The sequence below is a fragment of the Lissotriton vulgaris genome, chromosome 5 (assembly GCF_964263255.1).
Source record: "Lissotriton vulgaris chromosome 5, aLisVul1.2, whole genome shotgun sequence".
NCBI lineage: Eukaryota > Metazoa > Chordata > Amphibia > Caudata > Salamandridae > Lissotriton > Lissotriton vulgaris.
The window spans coordinates 296,028,308-296,056,071 of record NC_141693.1 but is presented as its reverse complement, the minus strand read 5'-3'; the positions used below and the strand labels follow the sequence as shown (position 1 = coordinate 296,056,071).

The 27,764-nt window shown below is 45.2% G+C and overlaps 1 protein-coding gene across 1 annotated transcript in view; it reads right to left on the bottom strand.

Moving 5' to 3' along the window:
* The window catches only part of VWA1 (von Willebrand factor A domain containing 1), a 476,800-nt gene that overhangs the window by 6,693 nt on the left and 442,343 nt on the right, over positions 1–27,764 (bottom strand). The window contains exons 15-17 of the mRNA XM_086921472.1: positions 27,425–27,703; positions 18,303–18,575; positions 11,604–11,873 (exon numbers count right to left, since the gene is read on the bottom strand). Coding sequence (XP_086777598.1) covers positions 11,604–11,873; positions 18,303–18,575; positions 27,425–27,703 — 822 coding nt within the window. The remainder of the gene's footprint in view (positions 1–11,603; positions 11,874–18,302; positions 18,576–27,424; positions 27,704–27,764) is intronic.

The following is a 27,764-nucleotide window of genomic DNA, read 5'->3' as shown; positions in this document are numbered from 1 at the left end:
TGCAGCATGGTGCTGTAATCACAGATGACCAATGGAAAATCACTTACAGGTCACGTGCAGAAAATGCTTGTTTAAATTAAATTCGGCTCCATTACATGTCTTAATGCCTGTGACCAAGGGGACAGGAACCCCGAAACGCGTAAGGCTACAGAAAATATACTTTGCACATGAATAAAAGCAGCTCTGCCTTGAAAACTTTGCTGGTGTTGGAGTGCGCTTTCACATCGAGGATGCTTTGCTTAAAAAAATGAGGAATGCGGGGGCATTCCAACCGCGAAAGCGCACCGTTTCTGATGTCTGAGGGCCATCTGGAGACACAGGAAATGTCCGCAGTCTCCGGTTATGGAACACCAGCTGGCTCTGGAAAAAACTGCATTTCGTGTCAAGGGCCCACTGGAGGGTTGTGAATTGGACTCAATTTGTGTAATGGAACAGAGCCTACTATAGGTAAACACTTTGCAAGACATTTTCATTTCTAAAGCAGCACGAACTATCATTACCAGCATGCAGCATGGTGCTGTAATCACAGATGACCAATGGAAAATCACTTACAGGTCACGTGCAGAAAATGCTTGTTTAAAATAAATTCGGCTCCATTACATGTCTTAATGCCTGTGACCAAGGGGACAGGAACCCCGAAACGCGTAAGGCTACAGAAAATATACTTTGCACATGAATAAAAGCAGCTCTGCCTTGAAAACTTTGCTGGTGTTGGAGTGCGCTTTCACATCGAGGATGCTTTGCTTAAAAAAATGAGGAATGCGGGGGCATTCCAACCGCGAAAGCGCACCGTTTCTGATGTCTGAGGGCCATCTGGAGACACAGGAAATGTCCGCAGTCTCCGGTTATGGAACACCAGCTGGCTCTGGAAAAAACTGCATTTCGTGTCAAGGGCCCACTGGAGGGTTGTGAATTGGACTCAATTTGTGTAATGGAACAGAGCCTACTATAGGTAAACACTTTGCAAGACATTTTCATTTCTAAAGCAGCACGAACTATCATTACCAGCATGCAGCATGGTGCTGTAATCACAGATGACCAATGGAAAATCACTTACAGGTCACGTGCAGAAAATGCTTGTTTAAATTAAATTCGGCTCCATTACATGTCTTAATGCCTGTGACCAAGGGGACAGGAACCCCGAAACGCGTAAGGCTACAGAAAATATACTTTGCACATGAATAAAAGCAGCTCTGCCTTGAAAACTTTGCTGGTGTTGGAGTGCGCTTTCACATCGAGGATGCTTTGCTTAAAAAAATGAGGAATGCGGGGGCATTCCAACCGCGAAAGCGCACCGTTTCTGATGTCTGAGGGCCATCTGGAGACACAGGAAATGTCCGCAGTCTCCGGTTATGGAACACCAGCTGGCTCTGGAAAAAACTGCATTTCGTGTCAAGGGCCCACTGGAGGGTTGTGAATTGGACTCAATTTGTGTAATGGAACAGAGCCTACTATAGGTAAACACTTTGCAAGACATTTTCATTTCTAAAGCAGCACGAACTATCATTACCAGCATGCAGCATGGTGCTGTAATCACAGATGACCAATGGAAAATCACTTACAGGTCACGTGCAGAAAATGCTTGTTTAAATTAAATTCGGCTCCATTACATGTCTTAATGCCTGTGACCAAGGGGACAGGAACCCCGAAACGCGTAAGGCTACAGAAAATATACTTTGCACATGAATAAAAGCAGCTCTGCCTTGAAAACTTTGCTGGTGTTGGAGTGCGCTTTCACATCGAGGATGCTTTGCTTAAAAAAATGAGGAATGCGGGGGCATTCCAACCGCGAAAGCGCACCGTTTCTGATGTCTGAGGGCCATCTGGAGACACAGGAAATGTCCGCAGTCTCCGGTTATGGAACACCAGCTGGCTCTGGAAAAAACTGCATTTCGTGTCAAGGGCCCACTGGAGGGTTGTGAATTGGACTCAATTTGTGTAATGGAACAGAGCCTACTATAGGTAAACACTTTGCAAGACATTTTCATTTCTAAAGCAGCACGAACTATCATTACCAGCATGCAGCATGGTGCTGTAATCACAGATGACCAATGGAAAATCACTTACAGGTCACGTGCAGAAAATGCTTGTTTAAATTAAATTCGGCTCCATTACATGTCTTAATGCCTGTGACCAAGGGGACAGGAACCCCGAAACGCGTAAGGCTACAGAAAATATACTTTGCACATGAATAAAAGCAGCTCTGCCTTGAAAACTTTGCTGGTGTTGGAGTGCGCTTTCACATCGAGGATGCTTTGCTTAAAAAAATGAGGAATGCGGGGGCATTCCAACCGCGAAAGCGCACCGTTTCTGATGTCTGAGGGCCATCTGGAGACACAGGAAATGTCCGCAGTCTCCGGTTATGGAACACCAGCTGGCTCTGGAAAAAACTGCATTTCGTGTCAAGGGCCCACTGGAGGGTTGTGAATTGGACTCAATTTGTGTAATGGAACAGAGCCTACTATAGGTAAACACTTTGCAAGACATTTTCATTTCTAAAGCAGCACGAACTATCATTACCAGCATGCAGCATGGTGCTGTAATCACAGATGACCAATGGAAAATCACTTACAGGTCACGTGCAGAAAATGCTTGTTTAAATTAAATTCGGCTCCATTACATGTCTTAATGCCTGTGACCAAGGGGACAGGAACCCCGAAACGCGTAAGGCTACAGAAAATATACTTTGCACATGAATAAAAGCAGCTCTGCCTTGAAAACTTTGCTGGTGTTGGAGTGCGCTTTCACATCGAGGATGCTTTGCTTAAAAAAAAAAATATATATATATATATATATATATATATATATATATATATATATTACCTACTGGCGGTCGCCAGTAGGTATATATAGTTAGGATTTTTTCCCTATGGGATTTCTGAAAATTCTATGTCTAATAACTTTGGCGTTTGTGGACGGAATCGGCTGAAATTTTCAGGAAAATGGCACATTTTGTTTCTGAGCAGCTCCTGGAAATTTGGGGGGGTTTCGTCAAGGGGGGGCTGAGAAAAAAGGGGGGTCCCAAAACGCGTTTTTAACATTGAGTTTTCCATAGGGCGGTTGGACTCACTTTTAGCTCGAACGGCTGAATGGATTTGCACGAAACTTGGCAAAATTGTAGGGACTGTTAGCCCGATGTGCCTTTGCTAGGTCTCAATATATGTGCTTCAGTGGATTTTGAGAAATTAACGTTTAAATCAAGATATATATCTGTAACAGCGCTCCGGGCAGCGCTCCGGTTCGCGAACTTTTCGCGTATCGGAACTTTGCGAAGCGAAGCTGATTGGCTCTCCGGTGTCTGTCAACATTCTAAACAGTCCGGTGCGGCCGCCATCTTGTCTCTCGGTAGGATCGAGAGACAAGAGGAGGCCAAAACAAAGGGGGAAATGAAGGAAAGGGGGCAAGGTAGACCCCTTCTGACCCCCTAGGATTGATGAGGGGGATATTATAGAGCCACGCCGGGCCCAAAAAAAAAAAAAAAAAATCCGATTTTTTTCGCCGTAGAGACGCGTCTTGGTTCGCGAACCGGGCAGCTAACCGGGAAGCTAACCGTCAGTGTAACCCAAAAAAAAAAAAAAAAAATTCCGATTTTTTCGCCGTAGAGACGCGTCTTGGTTCGCGAACCGGGCAGCTAACCGGGAAGCTAACCGTCAGTGTAACCCAAAAAAAAAAAAAAAAATTCCGATTTTTTCGCCGTAGAGACGCGTCTTGGTTCGCGAACCGGGCAGCTAACCGGGCAGCTAACCGGGAAGCTAACCGGCAGTGTAACCCAAAAGAAAAAAAAAAACAGATTTTTTCGCCGTAGAGACGCGTCTTGGTACGCGAACCGGGCAGCTAACCGGGAAGCTAACCGGCAGTGTAACGGGAGTCTGAGGAGTAGCTGATTGGCTGTCAATATTGTAAACAGTCCGGAGCGGCCGCCATCTTGTCTCTCGGTAGGATCGAGAGACAAGAGGAGGCCAAAACAAAGGGGGAAATGAAGGAAAGAGGGCAAGGTAGACCCCTTCTGACCCCCTAGGATTGATGAGGGGGATATTATAAAGCCACGTGGGGCCAAAAAAAAACAAACAAAAAAATCCGATTTTTTCGCCGTAGAGACGCGTCTTGGTACGCGAACTGGGCAGCTAACCGGGCAGCTACCGGGAAGCTAATCGGCAGTGTAACGGGAGTCTGAGGAGAAGCTGATTGGCTGTTATCATTGTAAACAGTCTGGAGCGGCCGCCATCTTGTCTCTCTGTGGGATCGAGAGACAAGAGGTGGAAAAAAAAAAGGTGTAAATGAATGAAAGGGGTAAGGCAGACCCCTCCTGAACCCCTAGGATTGATGAGGGGGCTATTAAAGTTCCCTGGGGGGTGAAAAAAAAAAAATGTGCGATTTTTCGCGGTAAAGGTGCTTCCTGGTACGTTAACCGGGCAGCTAACCGGCAGCGTAACGGGAGTCCGACATATTGTGTTTTTTGAACGTTTGTGATATGTGCACGTGTGGATTTTGTCTAATTAAGGTTAAAAAAATATATATATATCTTTAAGCGTGTTCTGGCGCGCTTACGTTTTGGGTTTGGTTTGCGCTGCAGAGACGATACGTCACGGTTATGCAATGCATCATGAGGCGTCTCACGGGCTACGTGATACGTCACTTAATAAAGAATATATTTTACAGCTATAGATATTAGCTTTTAAAAAACCAATGAAATTCACAGAAAAAACCATAGGTTATAGACCATATATAGTTAGGAATTTGCATTTACAAAACCTTGAAAATTCACTGAAAAAACCATAGGTTATAGACCATATATAGTTAGGGATTAGCATTTAAAAAACCTTATTTTATTTGCACAAAACCATTGAAATTCCATATATAGTTAGTTGCACTAACTATATATCGCGGACCCGCAATCCACTGCTAATGATGTCACATATTACATCATTCATGACATGGTCAGTGACATCACTGATGACATCACTGATGACATCTCAAATGACATCACTGATGACATCACTGATGACAACACCCAGTGACTGTATGTTTCTGTAAAGTTAAAATATGTCTTACATATTGAAGAATGAGTGGATGTATAAGTGTCTGGATGAAGGATTTAGTAGGTGCATGACTGACTGTATGAGAGAATGATTAAATGTGTCTCACTGAGTGCATGGGTTAGTGATTAAAGTGTCTTAATTTGGCAATCAATATTTATGTTCTTCTGTAAACTGCTGCATGTTTAAATCAGTAGCTATATCAGTAACTATATGGGTTATTGAATGGTTGCCCAAGTATTTGTATGGGAGACTGAGTGTGTGTGTGGGTGGCTGGGAGGTGTATAACTCTGTGCATAGATGTGTGAGCGGTTGATTCCCTAGGTGTATGGGTTCAAAAGTGCATGTAGAAACAGCTGTATGGACAGTTGACTGTGTGCATGAGTATATTGGTGAGTGAATGGATATCTCAGTTCTACATGTCAAAGTAAGTACATATGTAAAACACACTCCATGTGAGAGTTGACATATATAAATAACTGAACATAAGAGTCAGTGAATGTGAGAGTGGCTGTATGAATCATTGTGAACTTGTATCAAGGATTGTATAAGAGAGTAAATATGTGTTAGTATATGTTTGAATAAGTAAGGTGTGTATAACTGTATAGTTAAGGAAATGGAGATGTGATTGATTCTTTGCATGACTGAATAGGTGTGTGAGTAACTCCATGGATGTGTGACAGTCTGTGAGTGCCTGTTTACACTGAGTGTATCAAAGGTTATATTAGAGTCTGAAGATGTATTATCACATAAATGATATCATCAGTGATGTAATCAGTAATGTCAAATGAGATGTCAGTGATGTCATCAGTGATGTCATTTGAGATGTCATCAGTGATGTCATCAGTGATGTCATTTGAGATGTCATCAGTGATGTCATCAGTGATGTCACTGACCATGTCATGAATGATGTAATATGTGACCTCATTAGCAGTGGATTGCGGGTCCGCGATATATAGTTAGTGCAACTAACTATATATGGAATTTCAATGGTTTTGTGCAAATAAAATAAGGTTTTTTAAATGCTAATCCCTAACTATATATGGTCTATAACCTATGGTTTTTTCAGTGAATTTTCAAGGTTTTGTAAATGCAAATTCCTAACTATATATGGTCTATAACCTATGGTTTTTTCTGTGAATATATATATATATATCTCAGCTCCTTTTTCTCCGTATTCCCCAAAGAAAACAAGCACTCGCGGGAGGAGGATCAATCGGTTTTATTACTGACCCTCTGAGCACCAGACGCGTTTCGGCTACTGCCTTTGTCACCACTGACAAAGGCAGTAGCCGAAACGCGTCTGGTGCTCAGAGGGTCAGTAATAAAACCGATTGATCCTCCTCCCGCGAGTGCTTGTTTTCTTTGGGGAATACGGAGAAAAAGGAGCTGAGATATGAGCAAGGTTCGCCCCTCGCAACAAGGCACCCGTGCTTGAGTGCGCGACCTGGCGAAAAGAGGGAGCTATAATATATATATATATATATATATATATATATATATATATATATATATATATATATATATATATATATATATATCCGTCCAAGGTCTCTCTGCGCAGAGAGGAAGTAGAGGAGCACACGTCACAGGTAAAGGAAACACCTCGTTTATTTTATTTTAAAATATTTTTCACCGGCTCCATTGTCCTAATGCATTTCGGCCGCATCGGCCTTCTTCAGAGGAGAGGGGGGAGCCTTTGACATCGAGTGGCCTCCCAGACACACACTGACCCTTAATCATCGCTCCGTCATTCATTGCCCTCAGGTGGGTGACTCTTCCGGTCTGCAATTTCGAGCATTCTGGTCCGTGTAGTGCGTCCTTGGGCCTGATGTCACACTGGATTGTTGAAATTTGGAGTTACCTGTGTCCCCGTAGATGCTATTTTCGAGCATGTCCAGGGCCCATTCCAAAGTCTGGTCTCTGGTGGCGCCGCTGCCAGAGCTTGGCTTTCACCGTCTTCTGTTGTGGTCCTGTTTTATATATATATATTTCCGTGCATATTGCTATGCAAGCCAACTGCAATGGCTATCATATTGGCTCGCGGGACACAACCTACACGAACTGGGCTACACAGCACAATCTCTACAACGGGGTGCCCTACACAATTTATTATTACCACATAGTACAGAGACCCTGACCAACTACCGACTAGTGCCTCCCTTCGGAGTACCGAGCTACCTCATCAAGAAACCTGGGGCCTTATCTTGAGTAACTTAAATGTAAACTGTACATACATGTCGTCTACCCTTAATGTGATTCCTTGCCTATTGTACACTGCTATGATTCCCTGGTACCCTAACGGGTCAAGTTCGCGCTCTATAAAACAATAAAATAAAATAAATGAACCTTAGTGTACAGTGTGGTGTCACCCTTATGGGATTCAGAAGCACTGTAGAATAAACGACAGAATAAAATAAATAGCTGTAACATGAGAGTGCAATGGCAAAGCTACAACTCTACGGGCCATATGTAGGAGGCAAATACTGGTCGGTAACGGCCGAAATTCGTATTTAGCCCCTTCCAATGTAGGTGACGATTCGGTATTTACTGAATCGGTAAATGCTATGCAGAAAGCACATTAAAGAGTGCTTGTGTGCTGTAAGAATTCGTTAATTACCACCAACTTCAAGTTGGTGATAATTACTGTATTCTTTTAAAAATTCACTTTTGAATTTTATTTGAAGTGCCATTTGGCAGACATGCTCCACATGTGCACACATGCACGATTCAGGGGTGCAACAGGGTGTCAATGTGACACCCTTGAATATGTTCCCCCTATTACTGATTCGGTATTTACCGAATCGGTAATAGTGAATGGCTTCCCATTAATTCCTATGGACCTCCAGGCCCATAGGAATTACCGAATCTGTAAATACCGATTCGGTAATTCTGAATATTACCGATTCGGTAAAATTTACCGAATTTTTACCTACATACTATTTACCGATTTTGAAATACTGAATCGGTAAAATTCGGAAATTTACAATCGGTAAATAGGGATTACCTACATATGGCCCTACAACTGTGGGAAGGTCCAAATGCAACATGACTGTATCTGAGCCAAGTCAGTAGCTGTGCTACTGCAGTTGTGTGACTTGATCATTCCTATTCCGAGCCAAGGCAGGGCTGTGCCTCAAACATGACCAAGCCAGTATGGAAGAAGCTAGCCAGTGAGTGATGAAAGCATAACTAGGAAGAGAAAGCACAAGTGCCCCTCGGAGGCTTGTGTTAGACCTTGGTTCGGTGAAGAATACTCAACAAATGTTTAATGTTTTATGGTTGCACCTTGAGGAAGACAATTCCTGTTGCTGAACCCATACTGTCTCTGGCTCCTGTACATCTCACAAACATTCTAACTTAAATGAAAGTTCTTGCTTAGCTGATAATAAAAGAAAATGAGCATGGTACTCTCCAGGTCCTACCAGGCTACACAAGTCCGGCCCTCTCACCTCTTTGCGCTTACCTTGTTCCACACATTACATTGTGTGGGGCCTGACACTTCAGCACAGCCCCAAAGCCAGACTCCTTACCTTGTTCAACACATGTTACATTGTGTGGGGGCTGGCTCTTCATTACAGCCCCACACCCAGTCTCCTTACCTTGATACACATGTGTTACATCGTGAGGGGGCTGGCACTTCTGTACAGCCCCACAGCCAGGCTCCTTACTTTGATACACACACATCACATTGTTTGGGGGCTGGCACTTCAGTACAGCCCCACAGCCAGGCTCCTTACCTTGATACACACGTGTTACATCGTGAGGGGGCTGGCACTTCTGTACAGCCCCACAGCCAGGCTCCTTACTTTGATACACACACATCACATTGTTTGGGGGCTGGCACTTCAGTACAGCTCCACAGCCAGGCTCCTTACCTTGATACACACACATCACATTGTTTGGGGGCTGGCACTTCAGTACAGCCCCACACCCAGGCCCCTTACCTTGATACACACGTGTTACATCGTGAGGGGGCTGGCACTTCTGTACAGCCCCACAGCCAGGCTCCTTACTTTGATACACACACATCACATTGTTTGGGGGCTGGCACTTCAGTACAGCCCCACAGCCAGGCTCCTTACGTTGATACACACACATCACATTGTTTGGGGGCTGGCACTTCAGTACAGCCCCACACCCAGGCCCCTTACCTTGATACACACGTGTTACATCGTGAGGGGGCTGGCACTTCTGTACAGCCCCACAGCCAGGCTCCTTACTTTGATACACACACATCACATTGTTTGGGGGCTGGCACTTCAGTACAGCCCCACAGCCAGGCTCCTTACTTTGATACACACACATCACATTGTTTGGGGGCTGGCACTTCAGTACAGCCCCACAGCCTGGTACCTTACCTTGATACGCATGAGTTACATTGAGTGGGGGCTGGAACTTCAGTACAGCCCCACAGCCAGGCACCTTACCTTGATACACACGTGTTACATTGTGAGGGGGCTTGCACTTCGGTACATCCCCACACCCAGGCTCCTTACCTTTATACACATGTGTTATATCGTGAGGGGGCTTGCACTTCGGTACAGCCCCACACCCAAGCCCCTTACCTTTATACACACGTGTTACATCGTGAGGGGGCTTGCCCTTCGGTACAGCCCGACACCCAGGCCCCTTACCTTTATACACACGTGTTACATCGCGAGGGGGCTTGCACTTCGGTACAGCCCCACACCCAGGCCCCTTCAGATGCAAGCACATGTACCATAATGTGGTTCTGCATTGTTATAACATGTTGCATGTGTACCACCCTGACCCGTTCTTTGGCACATACTGATATTCATCACACCTCTCCATTTAGTTCTTATCTAGACCCACCTGGCTATCCTGATCACCCAGAGTCTGTGCATGGATACATGCTAAAATGTCAGTCAGTCCTTTTCTGGGTTCCTATTTGGTAGTAAATATGCCTCCTGGACAGCGTCCTGATAATCCCCACCAGGCTATGCAACCACCTTCCAGAAAAATGCCCTCCAGGCCTTTACCTGGCTACATATATGCCATTTAACATAGTACCTACTGATTCTTTACATACCTACCCTATTGCAAGCCTAAACATTCGCCTTCTTCCACTTACCTATCTTTTTGTGTACTATCCGACCTCGTTCAGGCTCTGTGCCTGTGCACGTGTCACACTACACTGCTCCCTCTGGTTTCTTCTCTGGATAGCCGACACTTCACAGTCCCCCCAATGTCCTCACCTGGGTGCACACCCTCTGGATACCTACCTGGCTGCTCTTGTGCCATTCAGCAAAGCCACACTGGGTCCTTATCGGCCTTCACCCATAACATCATGCACAGCTCCTTCAGTATTTAATTTGCAGCACAGATCTCTTTCTGCAAATTCCCTATTTCCTGTTTCTACACGTGTTATCCTGGACAGACTGCCACCTCATCTTTACCTGGCTTTGCAAATGCCATTTTTTGCACTCTTTCCGCTACGCCTTGGGTCCTTCTCTGTTCCATTGATCCCATACAACCAGCCCTCCTCTGTCGCAATAGCCTTTCAGTGCTTAATTTGAGCAGGTGCTTTCTGGTGCTCAGCACCGGCATTTCTTTCACATGGCTGGGGCTACATATTCTGACCCTGCAGGTGATGGTCTCAATATTAATTGTTCAAACTCAAAACAAATAGAATAATATACATTGCAGGGTGACTGGCTGGTAAATGTTCATAGACAGGCTAGCATACGCCTGTCCAGGCAGGCATGATTGTGTATCACCACGTTAGTGATGATGTCATCACACCGATCACAAATCCAAGAAGTCATCGACAAACTATGGCTTGCATTCTATTCTCTGAGTCTGCCGCACCCTGCCACTGCCTGAGCCTAAGCCTCCCATTGGATAATTGTAGCTAGGGGCTGGCTCATGACGGAGTTGAGGCAAGGAACCTGCGAGAGCTCATTTGGAACTTAGGAGTGAGGGCTCTTGAGGAAGAATAAACTAAAGTAAGTGTGGACTTTTCACTTGCTGTGTAGAGAGAGATAAGACTGAACTAAGTAGAAGAAAAGGAGACCAAATCAGATACAAAGAGAAAGCAGCCATGATGTGAAGAAGAGAGCAATAAGAAGAGAGAAGATAGAATAAAAGGATGTAGAGGACAGGACAGAGGAAAAAAAGCAGACAAATGATATAACAGAGACACAGCTAATCACTGTTCGAATAGTTATATTAAAGAGCCAGGATCGAGGGGAGGGAGAGCAGAGCGTGGATATAAGTGAAGAGGAAAAAGGGCAGGGCTAGGAGGAATAGAGGACAAATCAGAAATACAGGGACTAAGGTAACACACCAGTTGTGTGACAAAGATGATAGAAAACAATTAGAGAGGTGAGAGGATAGACTCTTAGAGCAAAGACTTAGTGGACAGACAACAGATCAAGGTTAGAAGATAGAGACTGAGGCAGTGATAGTGTTGAAAGTGAGTCTCACCGAAGGAAGAAGTGAGCTGTGTCCTTCTTCGCAAAATTTTCAGCACCTGCACTTCTTTTTTTACAAATTAAGCTTTATCAAATGTACAAGCACCACACTACACAGCCTGGTCTTTACCTGGTTGCAACCGTGCTTTCTTGCATCGTGATTTCCCTGGTTTGTTTCTGTACACTGGCTGCACACAAATTGTGTTGGTTCCCCCATCAGTAATTCCGGGGAGCAGCACGCTGTGGGTCTTTGGGGCTACGCTGATCAAAGATGAGGTGCCTGATTGCCGCCGACACCTTACCCGGTAGCCCACCACTGATCCATCGGCCGAGTCCCATGTGACTTTCAACATGTTGTTGCCCATGTCTTCGAGGTGCATGTGCCTGACTCTGGAATTCTCTGCACAAGATGAAACAAAAGAGTAAGTTCTTTCTATTTTGGAGAAAAAAATATATATATCATGTCTATAATATTTAGTTAACACTAGTGTTTAGCGTACCATGCCCTTCCCTTTAATTGCTAAAGTAGCCAGACAGAGGGAGATAAAGATTTTTTTCCAGCATCATGCAGTTTGATCAAGTAGTGAGAAAAACAGTTCTAACATTCAGGGACCAAGAATTTTGGCATTTTGAATTGATAGTTAGCCACTTTCCTAATGACCACATCTTAACCGGTATAAAAAATATTCCATCTATAAGCAGTGCTGACCTAAAAGGCCAACAATGGGTTCCCTCAATATATACACTTTCTTTACTAAATCCATTCTATTAATCATCTGGCTCACTGCATTCTCCATTTGATATAAAATGGAAGAGTAAGGCAGTACTTGGACTGAAATGTAGTCCAAAGCATATACAGTTATAGACCCTGTAATCTGTTATGCGCATTTGCAAGAGAGAAAACAAACACCCCCCTGTTCTAGCCGTAAGGCGGTCTCCCAGTGTCTTACATAGGCTGTTATTTTGCCTCCTCCTTGATGCCACTGCATTTCCATTTGAAAGAATATGGCACTTGTGGTGTGTCCTTCGCTGTACAAAGTATGAGTGTTAATGCCACATGCTTGCCACTGCAGGACAGTAAGACTGCAGAGAACCCTGCTGTCTGATTATTGTTTTGGGCTTGTTCATACAGCATATTTATGACAGTGGCGCAGTGCAGGGTAGTTAGTCACCTTGCTACGCTGAACTGTGTCACTGGGAAAGGTCAGAAATGCACGCCATTTAAGGCATACAGCACATTACTTACTTTTTCCCCTGCGCTGGCACACAATGGTCTGCCTAGCGCCAACGCAGGCACGCTTGCACGATGGTGCACGATGCTTGCGTTGCATGCAGGATTGTTTTTGTGCAGGAAGGGACACCTTACTGCATGAAAAACAGTCCTGAGAGGCATATTCCTCTATCCGAGTGTGCTGCAGAAGCAGCACACATAGAAATAGGAAGTAATGAGGAGACCTCCCTTTACCTATGGAGGTGTATCTTTTTGGCACATTCCCAGGCTTATACGGTCATGAAAATCTGTGAATGCGTCAAAAACAATGGGAGTTTTGTGGGAGACTCACGCAACGCCCATGGAATGCCTTCCCAAGACAGAGTAACGCAACGCAGTGATTTGGTATCTTCAAAAATCTGACTTATGGTTTACATCGCTCTTGCACCAAGTTGCGTGGTGCAAGAGCAAAGTAAACCAGGTCATCAATATGGCCCTAAGACTTCACCCAGGAGTAGCACATATTTATCTGGTTAAATATAGAAACAGAGAGTCATGGAACCTCCCCCTGTGCAACTACACACTCAGGAGACGACAAAGAGCCTGGATTTAGACATGTGTGTTAACAAGAAAGTCTCAGATTTCCAGAACCCATGCTAAATGCTCAATTGGACGCTTGTCCTCGAGTGGAGATGCTGCTGTCAAAGTTATCTCTACTGTACGGTGCCACCTAGGGATCGATCGGGAGGTATTTCCTCGTAGAAATGGTGCTAGTTAGCACACCAGATCCTGACGTTTTGGCTCATGAGGTTTATCTACAACTCCAAAACAGTTGATCAATAGACAACGTCTTTTTGCTAGGTACATTACTTTTACCTGCACTGTAATTTTTCCTCACTTTTATTAGAAAATTCTGGTATTAGTTAGAGAAACGTGAGTAAGGTGGGGATTTGTGCACCCCGTCCTGAAGAAGGTGCTTCTGGCACCGAAACATGTCGACGCACACAAAAAGGAGGTAACACACATTGTCAGCGTAGTGACCTCCCACCCTCAATTTTAACAGCACCAGCCCGGTGGCTTATTAAATAATTTTTAGTCACCCCACGAGCGAGGTTCTTTTTAACTATCACTATTTCCCAAACCCCACAATACACTCACATTTATTCTAAATACCCCCTCACCAACACCACACATAGTCTAACAAGTGGTCCCACGTCTCCGTAGGTCGCAGCACGCCGTACCCCGTAGAGGGGTACGATGACCCCGATGATGAAGCATGACACCAAGGGGCCTGTTGGTGTGTGAGGGGACCTAAAAACATAAAGGTGTTCCCCACTGTGGAGGAGACACCCTTAATCTCAAGGAGTGGATTCTAACTGTTTATTTTAATATAACAACACAACACAAATATCTAATTCAGATAGACTTCTATTGGAGTGCTGACTTCATCTTTGAAAGTGGTGGGGTGTCATACAATACTTGCCATAACTTTTACCGAGAGAGTAAAGCAAGTGAGCCTCACTTCTTCTAGGGGGAACCGATGGGTAGCCTTCTTCCTTCAACACAACTTTGTATAAAATTAGATCAAAAAGTACATTTTAAAGCAACATTGGGCCAGATGTAGGTCGCCAATTTTTGGGATTTGACATGTAGGTGGGGTCATATTTACAGAATCTGTATATTTACGGATTCGGTAAATTTACTGATTCAGTAAAATACCGAATCGGTAAATTTACCGTTTCGGTAAATACAGATGTAGGTGGCACTTCAAACAGTGCCACAGGCCATTACTGATTCGTTATTTACCATGTAATACAATTGCATGGTAAATAACGAATTCCAGTGTACATGCTCATCTGTGCATGTACACCTGTGCCATGAGGCACACAGACATGCCCTAAGGGCATGTATGTGTGTCACATGGCACACCAGCCAAAATCAGGGGTGAAACAGGGTGTCAAAGTGACACCCTGTTCCCCTTGCAAAATCAGTAATATTACTGAATCAGTATTTACCGATTCGGTAATTGACATTGATTCCTATGGTCCTGTAGGCCCATAGGAATCAATGGCAATTACCAAATCGGTAAATACCGATTCGGTAATTACAGAATCATACAGATTCTGTGAAAATTACCGATTTTTTACCTATATCTGATTTACCGAATCTAGAATACCGAATCGATAAAATTCGGTTTCTAGAGTTGGTAAATCAGATTTACCTACATCTGGGCCTTGGTCACATAAATTTGCTAAACAGCCATAGGCTCTGAAAAGTCACTCATTGATTATACAGTTCCTTGCAAGCCAAGGAAACATGATGCTCCACAAACATTGACCCCCTTTTCTTTTCAAAATGTGCCATATATGCCCCTATATGCCAAAGATTACCTCCATTGTGCCAGAGACAGTATCTTGTCATGGGTGCCCCCCATGGCAAAAATTACATGATATACCAAACCCAGAATCTGACATTAATGTCATCCAATTATCATGTATGACACTTATGTCAAAATAAACTCTGAGTATGTTAGAGACAGCGTTTTGCACTTTTGCACCTCTTCTATAAGGTATGGTTGTTCTGCCTCATGCCAAGAGTGATCGCCAATGTGCTAACTACAGTATTTTGCCACAGGACATCCTTATGCCTAGAATTTCCTCAAGCATGCCAGCACGAGCATTTTTCCACACTGCCCCATATGTCGCAGATCACCTCCAGAATGCCAGTACCAGTATATTACCTGAGATACTACTATATCAAGAGTTACCTCCAGTATGCTGGTTCTAGCATTTTTACCATAGATGTTCCAAGTGTCAAGTATTACCTCTAGTAAGCCTGTGCCAGTATTTTGTCACATGATGTGCCTGTCAAATTAAAAATTGCCTCCATTATGCCAGCACTAGTATTTTAATAATTAAACAACAGGGGGTGGTGATGGACAGAGTTTCTGAATTAAGCAGAATACTCTCACCCAGTCAAGAGATCAGGGCTTAATCCAACACCGTTTTTTAGCTCACTGCACCATCCCAGCTCAGACCTGGCTATATGCAAATTAGTCTGTCCCTGGCCCAGTGCATCATGGGAACAGGGCAAACCAAACTACCAAGCCAATTCTTTCACTGGGAAGGAAACAAGCTTCCGGGGACCAGTTTCTGGCATTTCAGCCGTCTTCGGCCCGGCTTGCTTGAATCCTGATGGTGCAATGAGCAAGAGACTCGCGTCTGAGTATACCCTTCCACGCTTATGGTGGACAAAATAATTAAACAACAGGGGGTGGTGATGGACAGAGTTTCTGAATTAAGCAGAATACTCTCACCCAGTCAAGAGATCAGGGCTTAATCCAACACCGTTTTTTAGCTCACTGCACCATCCCAGCTCAGAACCTGGCTATATGCAAATTAGTCTGTCCCTGGCCCAGTGCATCATGGGAACAGGGCAAACCAAACTACCAAGCCAATTCTTTCACTGGGAAGGAAACAAGCTTCCGGGGGCCGGTTTCTGCCATTTCAGCCGTCTTCGGCCCGGCTTGCTTGAATCCTGATGGTGCAATGAGCAAGGGACTCACGTCTGAGTATACCCTTCCACGCTTATGGTGGACAAAATAATTAAACAACAGGGGGTGGTGATGGACAGAGTTTCTGAATTAAGCAGAATACTCTCACCCAGTCAAGAGATCAGGGCTTAATCTAACACCGTTTTTTAGCTCACTGCACCATCCCAGCTCAGAACCTGGCTATATGCAAATTAGTCTGTCCCTGGCCCAGTGCATCATGGGAACAGGGCAAACCAAACTACCAAGCCAATTCTTTCACTGGGAAGGAAACAAGCTTCCGGGGACCGGTTTCTGGCATTTCAGCCGTCTTCGGCCCGGCTTGCTTGAATCCTGATGGTGCAATGAGCATGGGACTCACGTCTGAGTATACCCTTCCACGCTTATGGTGGACAAAATAATTAAACAACAGGGGGTGGTGATGGACAGAGTTTCTGAATTAAGCAGAATACTCTCACCCAGTCAAGAGATCAGGGCTTAATCCAACACCGTTTTTTAGCTCACTGCACCATCCCAGCTCAGAACCTGGCTATATGCAAATTAGTCTGTCCCTGGCCCAGTGCATCATGGGAACAGGGCAAACCAAACTACCAAGCCAATTCTTTCACTGGGAAGGAAACAAGCTTCCGGGGACCGGTTTCTGGCATTTCAGCCGTCTTCGGCCCGGCTTGCTTGAATCCTGATGGTGCAATGAGCAAGGGACTCACGTCTGAGTATACCCTTCCACGCTTATGGTGGACAAAATAATTAAACAACAGGGGGTGGTGATGGACCTGGCCCAGTGCAGCACTAGTATTTTGCCATGGGGCTTCTACAACTGAATTACCTTCAGTATGCCAGGGTCAAAAGAAGATTACCAAGCATAAAACCACTTTCTTACTCACGCGCACACTCATTTACTCACACTGATTATCACTCCTCCCTCATGCATTCTCACTCACTCTTACTCTCAATTACTTGTCCTTACCTATTCACTTTCGCTCATTCTTACTTTGACACCTACTTTTTCATTCAAACTGGTTTGCACACTATCTAACTCTCACTTCCTAATTCTCACTCACTCTCACTCACAGTAACTCCTACTCAGTCATACTTTCTCACTCTGGCTTGTTCCCACTTATTCTCAGTCACTGACTCACTCATTCTCACTCTCAGTTTCACTCAGTCACTGCCACTCATTCTCACTCATTGTTTGTCGCATGCTTGCAGGTACCCCTACGCTCACTCACTGATTCTCTCTCACTCTTATTCACTCCTACTCACTTGGTGACATTCAATCTCAATCATTCACACTCACCACCTGTCACTTACAGTAGCTTACTCACTTTCACTCAAACACATACACATGCTCACACATATAGAAACCCTCTTGCACATAAACACTCTTTCACACAAACACACAATCTATTTACATATTTATGTATAGTCACTGAAAAAAACAAAGGTTAAAGAATAAAAACATACCGTTTTAAACAAAAAAATCCACTGAAATTCACCAGTTATAGTTAACTTCATGCACCCCCTCTCCCGGAGCCTTTACGGGCCACGGCGACCCCATACTCCGGGGACGTATTCTTTTTTTTTTTTTAAGGGGAGGGATGTGTACGGCCCCCCTCCCCGAGCCTTTATGGTCCCCAGGGACCCAATCCCAAAAAACCTAATATGGGTGCCCCGGTGACCATACAGGGCACCCTCAATACAGGCACAAAATACATACCCTCTTGCAGGCAGATTAACTGTGATCCGGGGGTAGGCTCCCCATATCACAACAATGGAACCAGCCGCAGTCCCCTTCAGTGGGTTTGCGATGCCAAACATATATGATTAGCTTTGGCAGAGAAATATTTAGTTTTAACTACTCTGGCATATAACATTGGAAAGCCCAATGGAGGGGAGTGGACATTGATCGAACAGAGGAATAATCTGGAGCAAAAAAGTCAAATATTTAAGAACAGAAATCATATTAGAAAGAAACTTAGAAAAGTCCTAGGGCAATTCAAGAGGTTTAGGTTATACAGGCAAACTTAAAAGAAACAGAGCATTCAAAAATGAGTGTAATGACATCTTACCTTCTTCAGTGCAAGCTTTGGCTGACAAGGCTTTCTCTTGTCCTGATTTGTACAAGGCTGTCACTGTCACCAAGTATGTGGTATTCGGTGATAGATTGTCTACAATGGTGCTGTTCCGACTGCCATCCACTTCAAAGAGTTTGACTGAATTCCCGGGCAGGGGTCCGTACAGTATCTGGTAACCCACCACACTGTCCGGGGTTGGCGACCAACTCACTTGGAAGCGTCGGGAGCTGGATTTGGATATTAGGATCTGAGCAGGGCTTATTCGATCTGAAGCAAGAGAACAAATATGCATTGCATATTATTTACAATTTTCATTGGCCTCAAATATTTATTAATTTCATGTAAAACACAGGAAGCTAGGCATGGCTGAGTTCTGCAATTATAGATGGTAAGTAACAGCATAGGCGTCAATTCACACGCTATTGACCCCTGATGACGTGGCAGAGTTGATGCCACACCCCCACCCTCAGTCATTCAGTCGTTATCTATTTTCTTTTCTTTTTTTAAAACAATTCTTTATTGAGATATTTTAACATTTTGATAAACCAACCCACCCCCAACCCACCCATACAGGCAAATCACTTTATATATACAGTCAGGTGCAAGCAGAATATTAAACACGTACCATAATATTTCAATCATATTTATCACAGTATCCAAGGTAAACATTTTCATCAGGGACGTTCTATCCATCGTGTAAGGGGGTCCCAGATGTCTAATCCCTTCCTAGCTATCTCTAGGCTATGTGTTGCTAGCAGTCGTGCCCGCCATTGTTGGAATGTTGGTGGGTTTGGGTCTAGCCAGGCCGATGCCAGGTATATTCTAAGCACTGCCATAGAGACAAATAAAAGCCCTTTCATTCTGTTCGGTCGAGCGTCCACGTCTGCACCTAGCATTATTTCAACTGTTGAGATCTCTAATCTTGATTCAAAGATTCCTGATAAAAAGATAGAGATTTCCCGTCTGATGGGGCTAAGTGTGCCGCATGTAGCAAACGTGTATTAAATCTGCTTCATGTAGCGCGCATCGTGCCCGTAGTCCATTTGGCTATTCTATTGGGCGTATAATACAATTGAAACTATGTGTTTGTAAAACTGGGCTTGCAATTTGGTTGACATTAATAATATTTGGGAGAGTTCTCCCAAATATTATTAACGTCATCTTTTTTTCTGCTGAGTGTTTATAGGATTGACCAGGAATAAAAGGAGTGCCGACATTAAACAGAGCTGCTAGGGGGCTGTTCACTTTCTGTTCCTGATGCTGTTTCCATGACCTCTGAGCCCAGGGGTAGCAAGGGCAGTGCTAAGGACACCAAAGGGCATGTCAGGGGTCGCTGCGAACCTCAGCTACACCTGATTCCATTCACCTGTCCCACGTCAGGTACAAGGAAGACAATAGGCCAAGTTAGAAACCGACAGTTAAGTGATAAACGCAGAGTAGAGTCTGCAAGAAAGAGTGCAAAGGACTCACATATAGGAGGGGTTCACATCCATAGTTTGCTCCACTAACATTTATGAAGGTAAACCACATTAGCAGGCATAGCTTTTGATAATTCTGGAAGGACTCATCACTTCCGGAACTAGCCATCATAACCCATATAGAATGCTAAAGGTGGGGCATGGCAATACAAGATCTCTTTTTGCAGCCCCTATTTATTGGTCTGTTGTCCTCTCTTGCTTTCTTCATTTGAAAGTAGGCCCCGCCTCCCTGCAGCCCCATTGGCCACCCCACTCCTGACTCCCAGCTGATCCTCCCTCCCATTACCCCTCTTATGGAGGCCGTGTTGCGGACGCGCGCAGCGGGCGCGCTGCCGGCGCACCGAAGGCAAGCCTGTCTGCGCCCGTCCAGGCCTGGACCGTGCCCAGCGCCAGAACCCCTGGTCCAGACGAAATCCACGACGCCAGAATCCGATATGACATCAACACTCTCCTCGCACTCAATACCGTCCAAGACCACCGCTGCTTCAAAGCCGCCCCTAAACGCACACACGGACCTTTACCGTGCCGCACCTGCGACTTCACCTGCGACCGATCCACCAAACCTCCAGGGACCGTACCAAACCACCTCTGCTGCATACGCCTGAACACCCGCTCCGCACGCAAACACGCCGTCGAGCTCTGGGACCTGCTCGACACCTCCAGCCCAGACGTCGCCTTCCTGACCGAAAACCTGGTCAACTCATCAGCGCCCGACATCGCCATAGCCATCCCGAACGGCTACAAGATCACCCGCAGGGATTGCAACAACGGAATCGGAGAAGGCTTAGCCATCGTCCACAAATCCACCCTCAAGGTCCACACCCACGCAGACGACACCCTCAACACCGCTGAACACCTGCACTTCCAAATCCACACCGACCCCAACATCACCCTCAGAGGAACACTAATCTACAGACCCCCGGACCCCGGGCTCAGTTCAGCGACTCCATCGCCGACCTCGCCAGCACCCACGCACTCGCCTCCACGGACTACATCCTCCTCGGAGACCTGAACTTCCACCTTGAGAACAACAACAACACCAACTCCGCCACCCTGATCGACAACCTCGGCCTCAGACAGCTCGTCACCACACCCACCCACGTCGCCGGCAACACACTCGACCCCGTCTTCTCCGCAAGCACCCACGTCGCCTTCAACCACACCACCGAACTCCACTGGACCGACCACCACTGCATCCATTTCACCTTCAAAAACCCAACCACGCACCACCGCACCCAACAACTTCTCCACCGCCGCTGGAGCAAAGTCACCAAAGATCAGCTGACCTCCACCCTCGCCAGAACCCACCCACAGGCCCCACCAACCCGGACGACGCCGCCCACAAACTCAGACAATGGATCAACGACTGCGCCAACACCCTTGCCCCGTTCAAAAAACCCTCCATCAGCCACTCCAGCAAGAAAGCATCATGGTTCACCGAAGAGCTCTAGACCTCCAAACGTACTTGCCGGAACCTGGAGAAGATATGGCTCCACGATCGTACACCAGACAGCCACGCAGCCCACAAGGACGCCACCCACAGACATCACCAACTCATCAGAACAGCCAAGAGATCTTCCTTCAAAGCCCGCCTGGACATCAACGCACACGACAGCAAAGAGCTTTTCAGCATAGTGAAGGAACTCTCCAACCCCTGCGCCAACACCAACGACATCCCACCCTCACAAGATCTGTGCGACTCACTGGCCACCTTCTTTCACCAGAAGATCACTGACATCCACGACAGCTTCAACACCACGACCGCCCCAACTACGACTGTTTCCAACCCCCCCCGCGAACACCACCTGCACCAACCGCTTGACCTCCTGCTCCCATGTCAACGATGACAAAACACGCAAGGTCATCAACTCCATCCACCCAAGATCTCCGTCAGACCCCTGCCCACACCATGCATTCAACAAAGCAGACACAACCATCGCACCCCAACTACGGAAGGTCATAAACATCTCCTTCGAGACGGCGATATTCCCGGAAAACTGGAAGCACGCTAAAATCAACCCCCTCCTCAAGAAGCCGAAGGCGGACCCTAAGGACCTCAAGAACTTCTGGCCCATCTCCCTGGTCCCTTTTTCGGCGAAGGTCATCGAGAAAATCGTCAACATGCAACTGACCCGCCACCTTGAGGACAATAACACCGTAGACCCGTCCCAGTCCGGATTCAAATGCAACCACAGCACTGAGACAGATCTCATCGCCGCCACAGACGACATCAGGTGCCAACTAGACAACGGCGAAAAAACAGCCGTCATCCTCCTGGACCTATCAGCTGCCTTCGACACGGTCTGCCACTAGTGACAAGCCTCCAAGAAGCTGGAATCCAGGAGAAGGCCCTAGACTGGACTACGTTCTTCCTCACCGGCAGAACCCAGAGAGTCCACCTCCCACCTTTTCTATCCGAAGCCACGGACATCATCTGCGGCGTTTCCCAGGGCTCATCCCTCAGCCTGACCCTGTTCAACATTCAAGCTCCTCATCCACGCACACAAAGCACTCCACAACACCGGACCGGCCTTCCTGAACGGCAGACTCAGCTTCTACACCCCCATCTTCGCCCTCGCCGACGTCCCCCGCATCCAACAAGCGACATCCAGTGGCAGGTCCTTCTCCTTCCTCGCCACAAAGACCTGGAACACCCTCCCCACCAACCTACGACTGACCCAAGATCTGCTTACCTTCAGAAAACTCCTCAAGATCTGGCTCTTCGAGCAGTAACAGCACCCCCTCCCCTCAGCGCCTTGAGACTCTCACGGGTAAGTAGCGCGCTTTACAAATTATCTGATTGATTGATTGATGTTATGGTATTGCCATTTGTATAGCCCACAATCAGCCGCTAATATGGCGTAGCAGGGATAACTTTTCAAATAGAGCCGTTATTTGCTTCTGGGTATGATTTTTTCTAAAAGCGGTAGTTAGAACTAGGAAAACGACGGAGGGCCTACACTGTTGAAACAATATTTATCTGTTTGTTGCTTTTTAAATTCTGTATTTTATGCTTTTTTCATGGTTTTAACATGTTTTCTCAATTTTATTTCACACCTTGCACTTTATATAACTGTTGTCTAATGTCAGATTGCTTCGTGTCTTTTATGGCCAAAAATTGGCCGAATAAAGATTAATCGATGATGATTGATGATGATGACTTTTCAAATGATTTTCAGTTTCCATCCCCTACTTGCTTGATAAGAATGTGCTAAGAGTAAGGACAAACTTCTCAGTTACTTTCTGAAGTGGTGGATTGATAGGATGTATTGATTTATTAGTTTGTAGACCTCCTCACTGATATTGAACATATATTCTACATTGCTGCATGAATTGTTAGAGTGATCCTTTACCTCATTGGTTTATAGACTGATGTTTTACATTACTTCCTCCACCCTTTGACAGAAGATCTTCATTGCCTCATTGGTGTGTAGATGAATGGTGTTGGACATTGACTCATTGTTTATTGAAAGGTGTTCTATTTGTTGACTGTTCAGTATGCATTGTTTGTTATTTCTCTAATGCCGGACAGATATTCCTTATTGCACTGTTGTTTGACAGGCGTTCTAAACCGCTTTTTGTAAGGTTGGACAGACTTCTATTATTGGCTCGTTGGCTGGAAGGAAATGTGTTCTTTCTTGCCTACTCCACTGTTGGGCAGACGTTCTCGGTTACCTTATTTATTTGAATACTAGTGTTCTTCAAAGACCCCACAAATACTGGACATTCATGATTACCTCCTCTCATACATACTGACCTGTCTTTGGCAGACATGATTCAAATTGCTTTCTCTGATGTTGGATGGATATTATTTGTTAGCTAAACAATGGATACATAGACTGCCTCAATCATAGGTAAAGAAAAACCAAAGGTAGGCATTCTTGTTATGACATTGGTTGTATGGCGAGTGTTCTCTGTTACCTCCTCAATACTGGTCAGCAATTTCCGATTGCTTTATTGGTTTATACATAATTAATTGTTGGTAGTCATCCTCAATTGCTTCGTTGGTGGTTAGGTTGACAGTGGTCTACACTGATTTATTGGTTGGCTGACAAGTGTTCGTTGGCATTTCATTGGTTGGTACTTAGGTTTTCTCAATGGCTTCACCTAATATTGTTCAGACCGTCTCCACCGTGTGATTGTAAATAGACAAGTAGTCTCCCTTGCTTTCTTTAGTCTTGGAGAGATGTTCTCCAATGTCTTGCTGGTTAGTAGATAGTTTTTCTCCATTGTTTTGTGGGCTAGTAGACTGGTGTAATTTATTGCTTCCTCTGATGTTGGACAGGTATTTTCCAATGCACTGCAGATTTCATGTATTTGCTTAGGGCATCAGGAGTGGGAGCATACATGCTGCGAGTAACTTCGAAGCGGGCGAGTAAGGAGTCAAGAAGAGACAGCGGCTGTAGCATGCCATGCAGTTTGTGTTCCCCACGCTCACTGTGGTTCTGTTGCATTTGAAAAGGATAGCTTTTTCCATGTCCTGAAGTTGCCATGGATGGTAACGGGGGTAGCAAGATGCCAGGAGAATCTGTTGCCCCAACTATTGTTGCCATTGTATCCCACCCTTCTCCGGCCGGGCGCTCTGTTTCTTGCCTCAACTAAACTAAACAAGGCTTTGTGAAGGTTGTTATATGGTTTGGGACAAGGAGTCAGGTACTTAGGGAGCAGTGGGTGTAAGCCAGGGTCAATTACAATCTGACCTCACCCTAAGCAGCGAGAAATGAGAGGAGCGAGGATTAATTGAAAAATGGGCAGATGTTAATGAAAATTCTGATAAGCTGAATAAGGAGAGCCAGAAAAACAAGGAAGGGGTGAATAATAATCTCCTTCACTCCCCTTATTACCACTTCACCTCCTCCTCGTGACCAAAAACGTAATTGAAAACCCAACCGGCACTTTGTATGAGAGTGATCACAAAAGGGATCAGAGAAAGGCCTCCTAGAAACACAGAGGTGAACACAGAATCACACAAATATACAAAAAATTATTAGATCTCTACCCTTCACGTTACTTCCTGAAGTATGTTTGCTGTAGCCTTGAGCAATGTCTTGCGCTCTATGCCTCCACACCAGTGTCGACCAGAGAACAGAGCTTCAAAGCACATAAAACACAAAAATGTGGTGAGGTCTTCAAATACCCCAAAAGAAGAGTCAAGGAAAGGAATGACTTGAATTAAAAGACAAGGGGGTGATCCCTCCTCCATCAAAGAGGTTGTGTCTTCTCTTTAGGATCCTTCCACCAAATCAACGCCAAACCTTCAGACTTAGCCTAGAATCACAAACTACCCCATGTCACTCTGTCTGCCTTGCACAATCCAGCCAAGACCAAGACTCCTCCCTTGACAGAATAAAAGATAGCCTATTTCATGCCAGCCCCCACCCAAAATAAGGAGTTCCTTGTAGATGCATAACCTGTTGAGGTCGTAACCACAAGTACCCTAAGCAAAGAGGATGGTCTGATGAAAGTAACAGCAGAGCAGAAATGGGCTGAGCTATAGTTAACAAGCTGTTAGTGCCTCTGTCTGCAAATGTGCCTGTACCAATGTTTTATATGTTGTCTATTTTAAAAGGGAGTCCTGAAACAATGTTGATGCTGTTTGAAGAGTCTAGAGCCCCTCGAAGGGAGAGAGAAGAATGCCTATCCCCAAAAATTCATGTGTATCCAGATGCTGACCCCTATCCATGAACAGAGGATCACTGCTTTGAGTCTCAGAGATGAGTTGGGAAGACTGAAGAAACCTACTGATAGGGAACCAGGAAAAAGACCAACAATCACAGTGGACCTAAACCTACTTTCACATGGTCTACCGAATGTCTCTGAATGAAGACACTAATAAGGACTAGTTTCTCAAGTCAGCCTGAAGTACCCAAGCAAAAGCTCTTGTCCTCTTGAAGGGGCAGGAAAGAAGGTTAAGGGCATGAGGAAAGAGTACTAATTCTCAGGTTTCAAGTTGTGCATTTATTTAAGAGAAGGGGGTTCTTTTGCTCAAATTTTCCAAACCAAAACATTTCAGAATGTGTCATGGATAAAGGGAACTTTATGATGACACATGTTCACAAACCAGAATTTAGAAAGGTCCTAAGGATGGAAGATTAAAACCCAAACTTGATCTGATTATGTCTGACCTGAAAATGATGAAGAGGTTGACTATTTGGGAAGGCTCAACAAAGACTATATCATTGTAGGTTGTGGACAGGCAAACATAGGTTAATCATTGAACGCTTTGCATGTTTTCATTTAATTCCTACCATGCCATTGGAACACCAGGTCACACTTCACTACGTGAGGGAAAGATCTCACTGTCTTTTGGCTATCCTTTTGTGCATTGTTTTGACTCGCCTATTGGTCCTTATATTCGTTTTTTTCTTTCAATTGTTACATGTACTTTTACACCTGTAAAGGTAAGCTCTGCGTCGAGCATAAGAACAACAATTCTAATTCCCTTACTCTATTCTCCAATCATTGTTTAATAATGCAAGTGGGATTTTGAGTTGGGGTCTTTTAGAATGTTCATGTTAATGACATGCTCCACCTGTCACATTCCACATTCATGTTCACAAAGTTGGACAGATATTTCTTAATTACCCCTTTAGTAAGTAGAGTGACTTCGTCATTCTAGACAGTAGCAGCCCGTGCAGGTTAGAGCGGTGGGCCGGGGGGTGGGGGGGGGGGGGGGGGTGGGGGCTGAGTTGCTTTGGGGATGGATTCAACAGACGACCACAAGGGAAAAATGTAATAAATAACTAATTTTCCCCTGTTTTTGTCTGTCAAACGACCCCACTCCCCCCAGCCTCACCACTCTTACCTGCAAGGGCCGCTCCTGTAATGCTAGACAGGATTTCACCATTGCGTTTTCTCACACGAGTTAGACTTTCTCTATTGCTTCGATGGTCTGTAGACATTTTCAATGTCATACTGATGAGAAGGCAGTACACAAGTGCTCTCTGAGTGTGCTTTTGTCTTGTGCTAGGCAACACACATTCACCATTGCTTCTTGAGCTATCGATTTCCATTGCATTCTTGGGCTGAAAATAGGGTCTCTTTGTCGCTTTCCCAGATTCTGTTTTCTCTTTATTTATTGCTTTGTTTATTAAAAGACGTGCTTTATACCTTACTCATTGGTAAAGTGGTTTTGCTTTTCCTCCTAGTCATATCATTGCATGTTTCCTATTGCTCTTTTGGTTGGTAGACTGATGTTCTTCATGGCAGTTCTTGCACAGCCACTCTCCAGTGCCTCATCCTCATTAGTTTAGAGTAGAGAGGTGTGGCGCAGTGGACAGAGCGGCAGACTCCGGGGCGCAGGGCTGACGGTTTGATCCCTGGCGGCAGCTCAGTTCAGCATCATGTGACTTAGGGCAATAGCTCACTTACTATCCTGGACGGCCCCCAGTGCCTTGAAACCCCTATGCTTTACAAATAGGAAATATTATTATATTAGTAAAATGAGCAGTTTTTTAATCAAACTTGCAGAACAGTATTCCATCGCATTATGAAGTTTTAAATGTCACCTAGGACAACAACAACTGAAAAAATCTGACAAAGATCACTTTATAGGGCTTTTCATTTCTGCATATTGAAGATTCAGGTGTTTGGGGATCTAAATTTGATCATATTGGGCAATGTAATCTGGAGGATTACCTTCCAAAGTGGTGACCTGCGCAGACTGAGGAGGGATGTACTGCTCGTTGGAGTCTGGGATGACTGTGACGTTGTATCTAGTGCCTGGAGCCAGGTTCCGCAACACCACACCGGTCTGATCCCCTGCCACCAGCATTGTCCGCTTTTGCCCGGGCTCTGCCACTGGTGTGTACTCCACCACATAATATCCTGTAGTTTGGGAGAGGAGCCTTGGCCAGGTCACCCGGAAACTGCTTGCAGTGACGTCGAATACTTTCAGTCTGTCTGTCCAAATCACCTCTGCAAGATAAAGTAATACGGAAATTTAGGAAGTCATTTTTGCCAACTGTCCTCCCTGCCT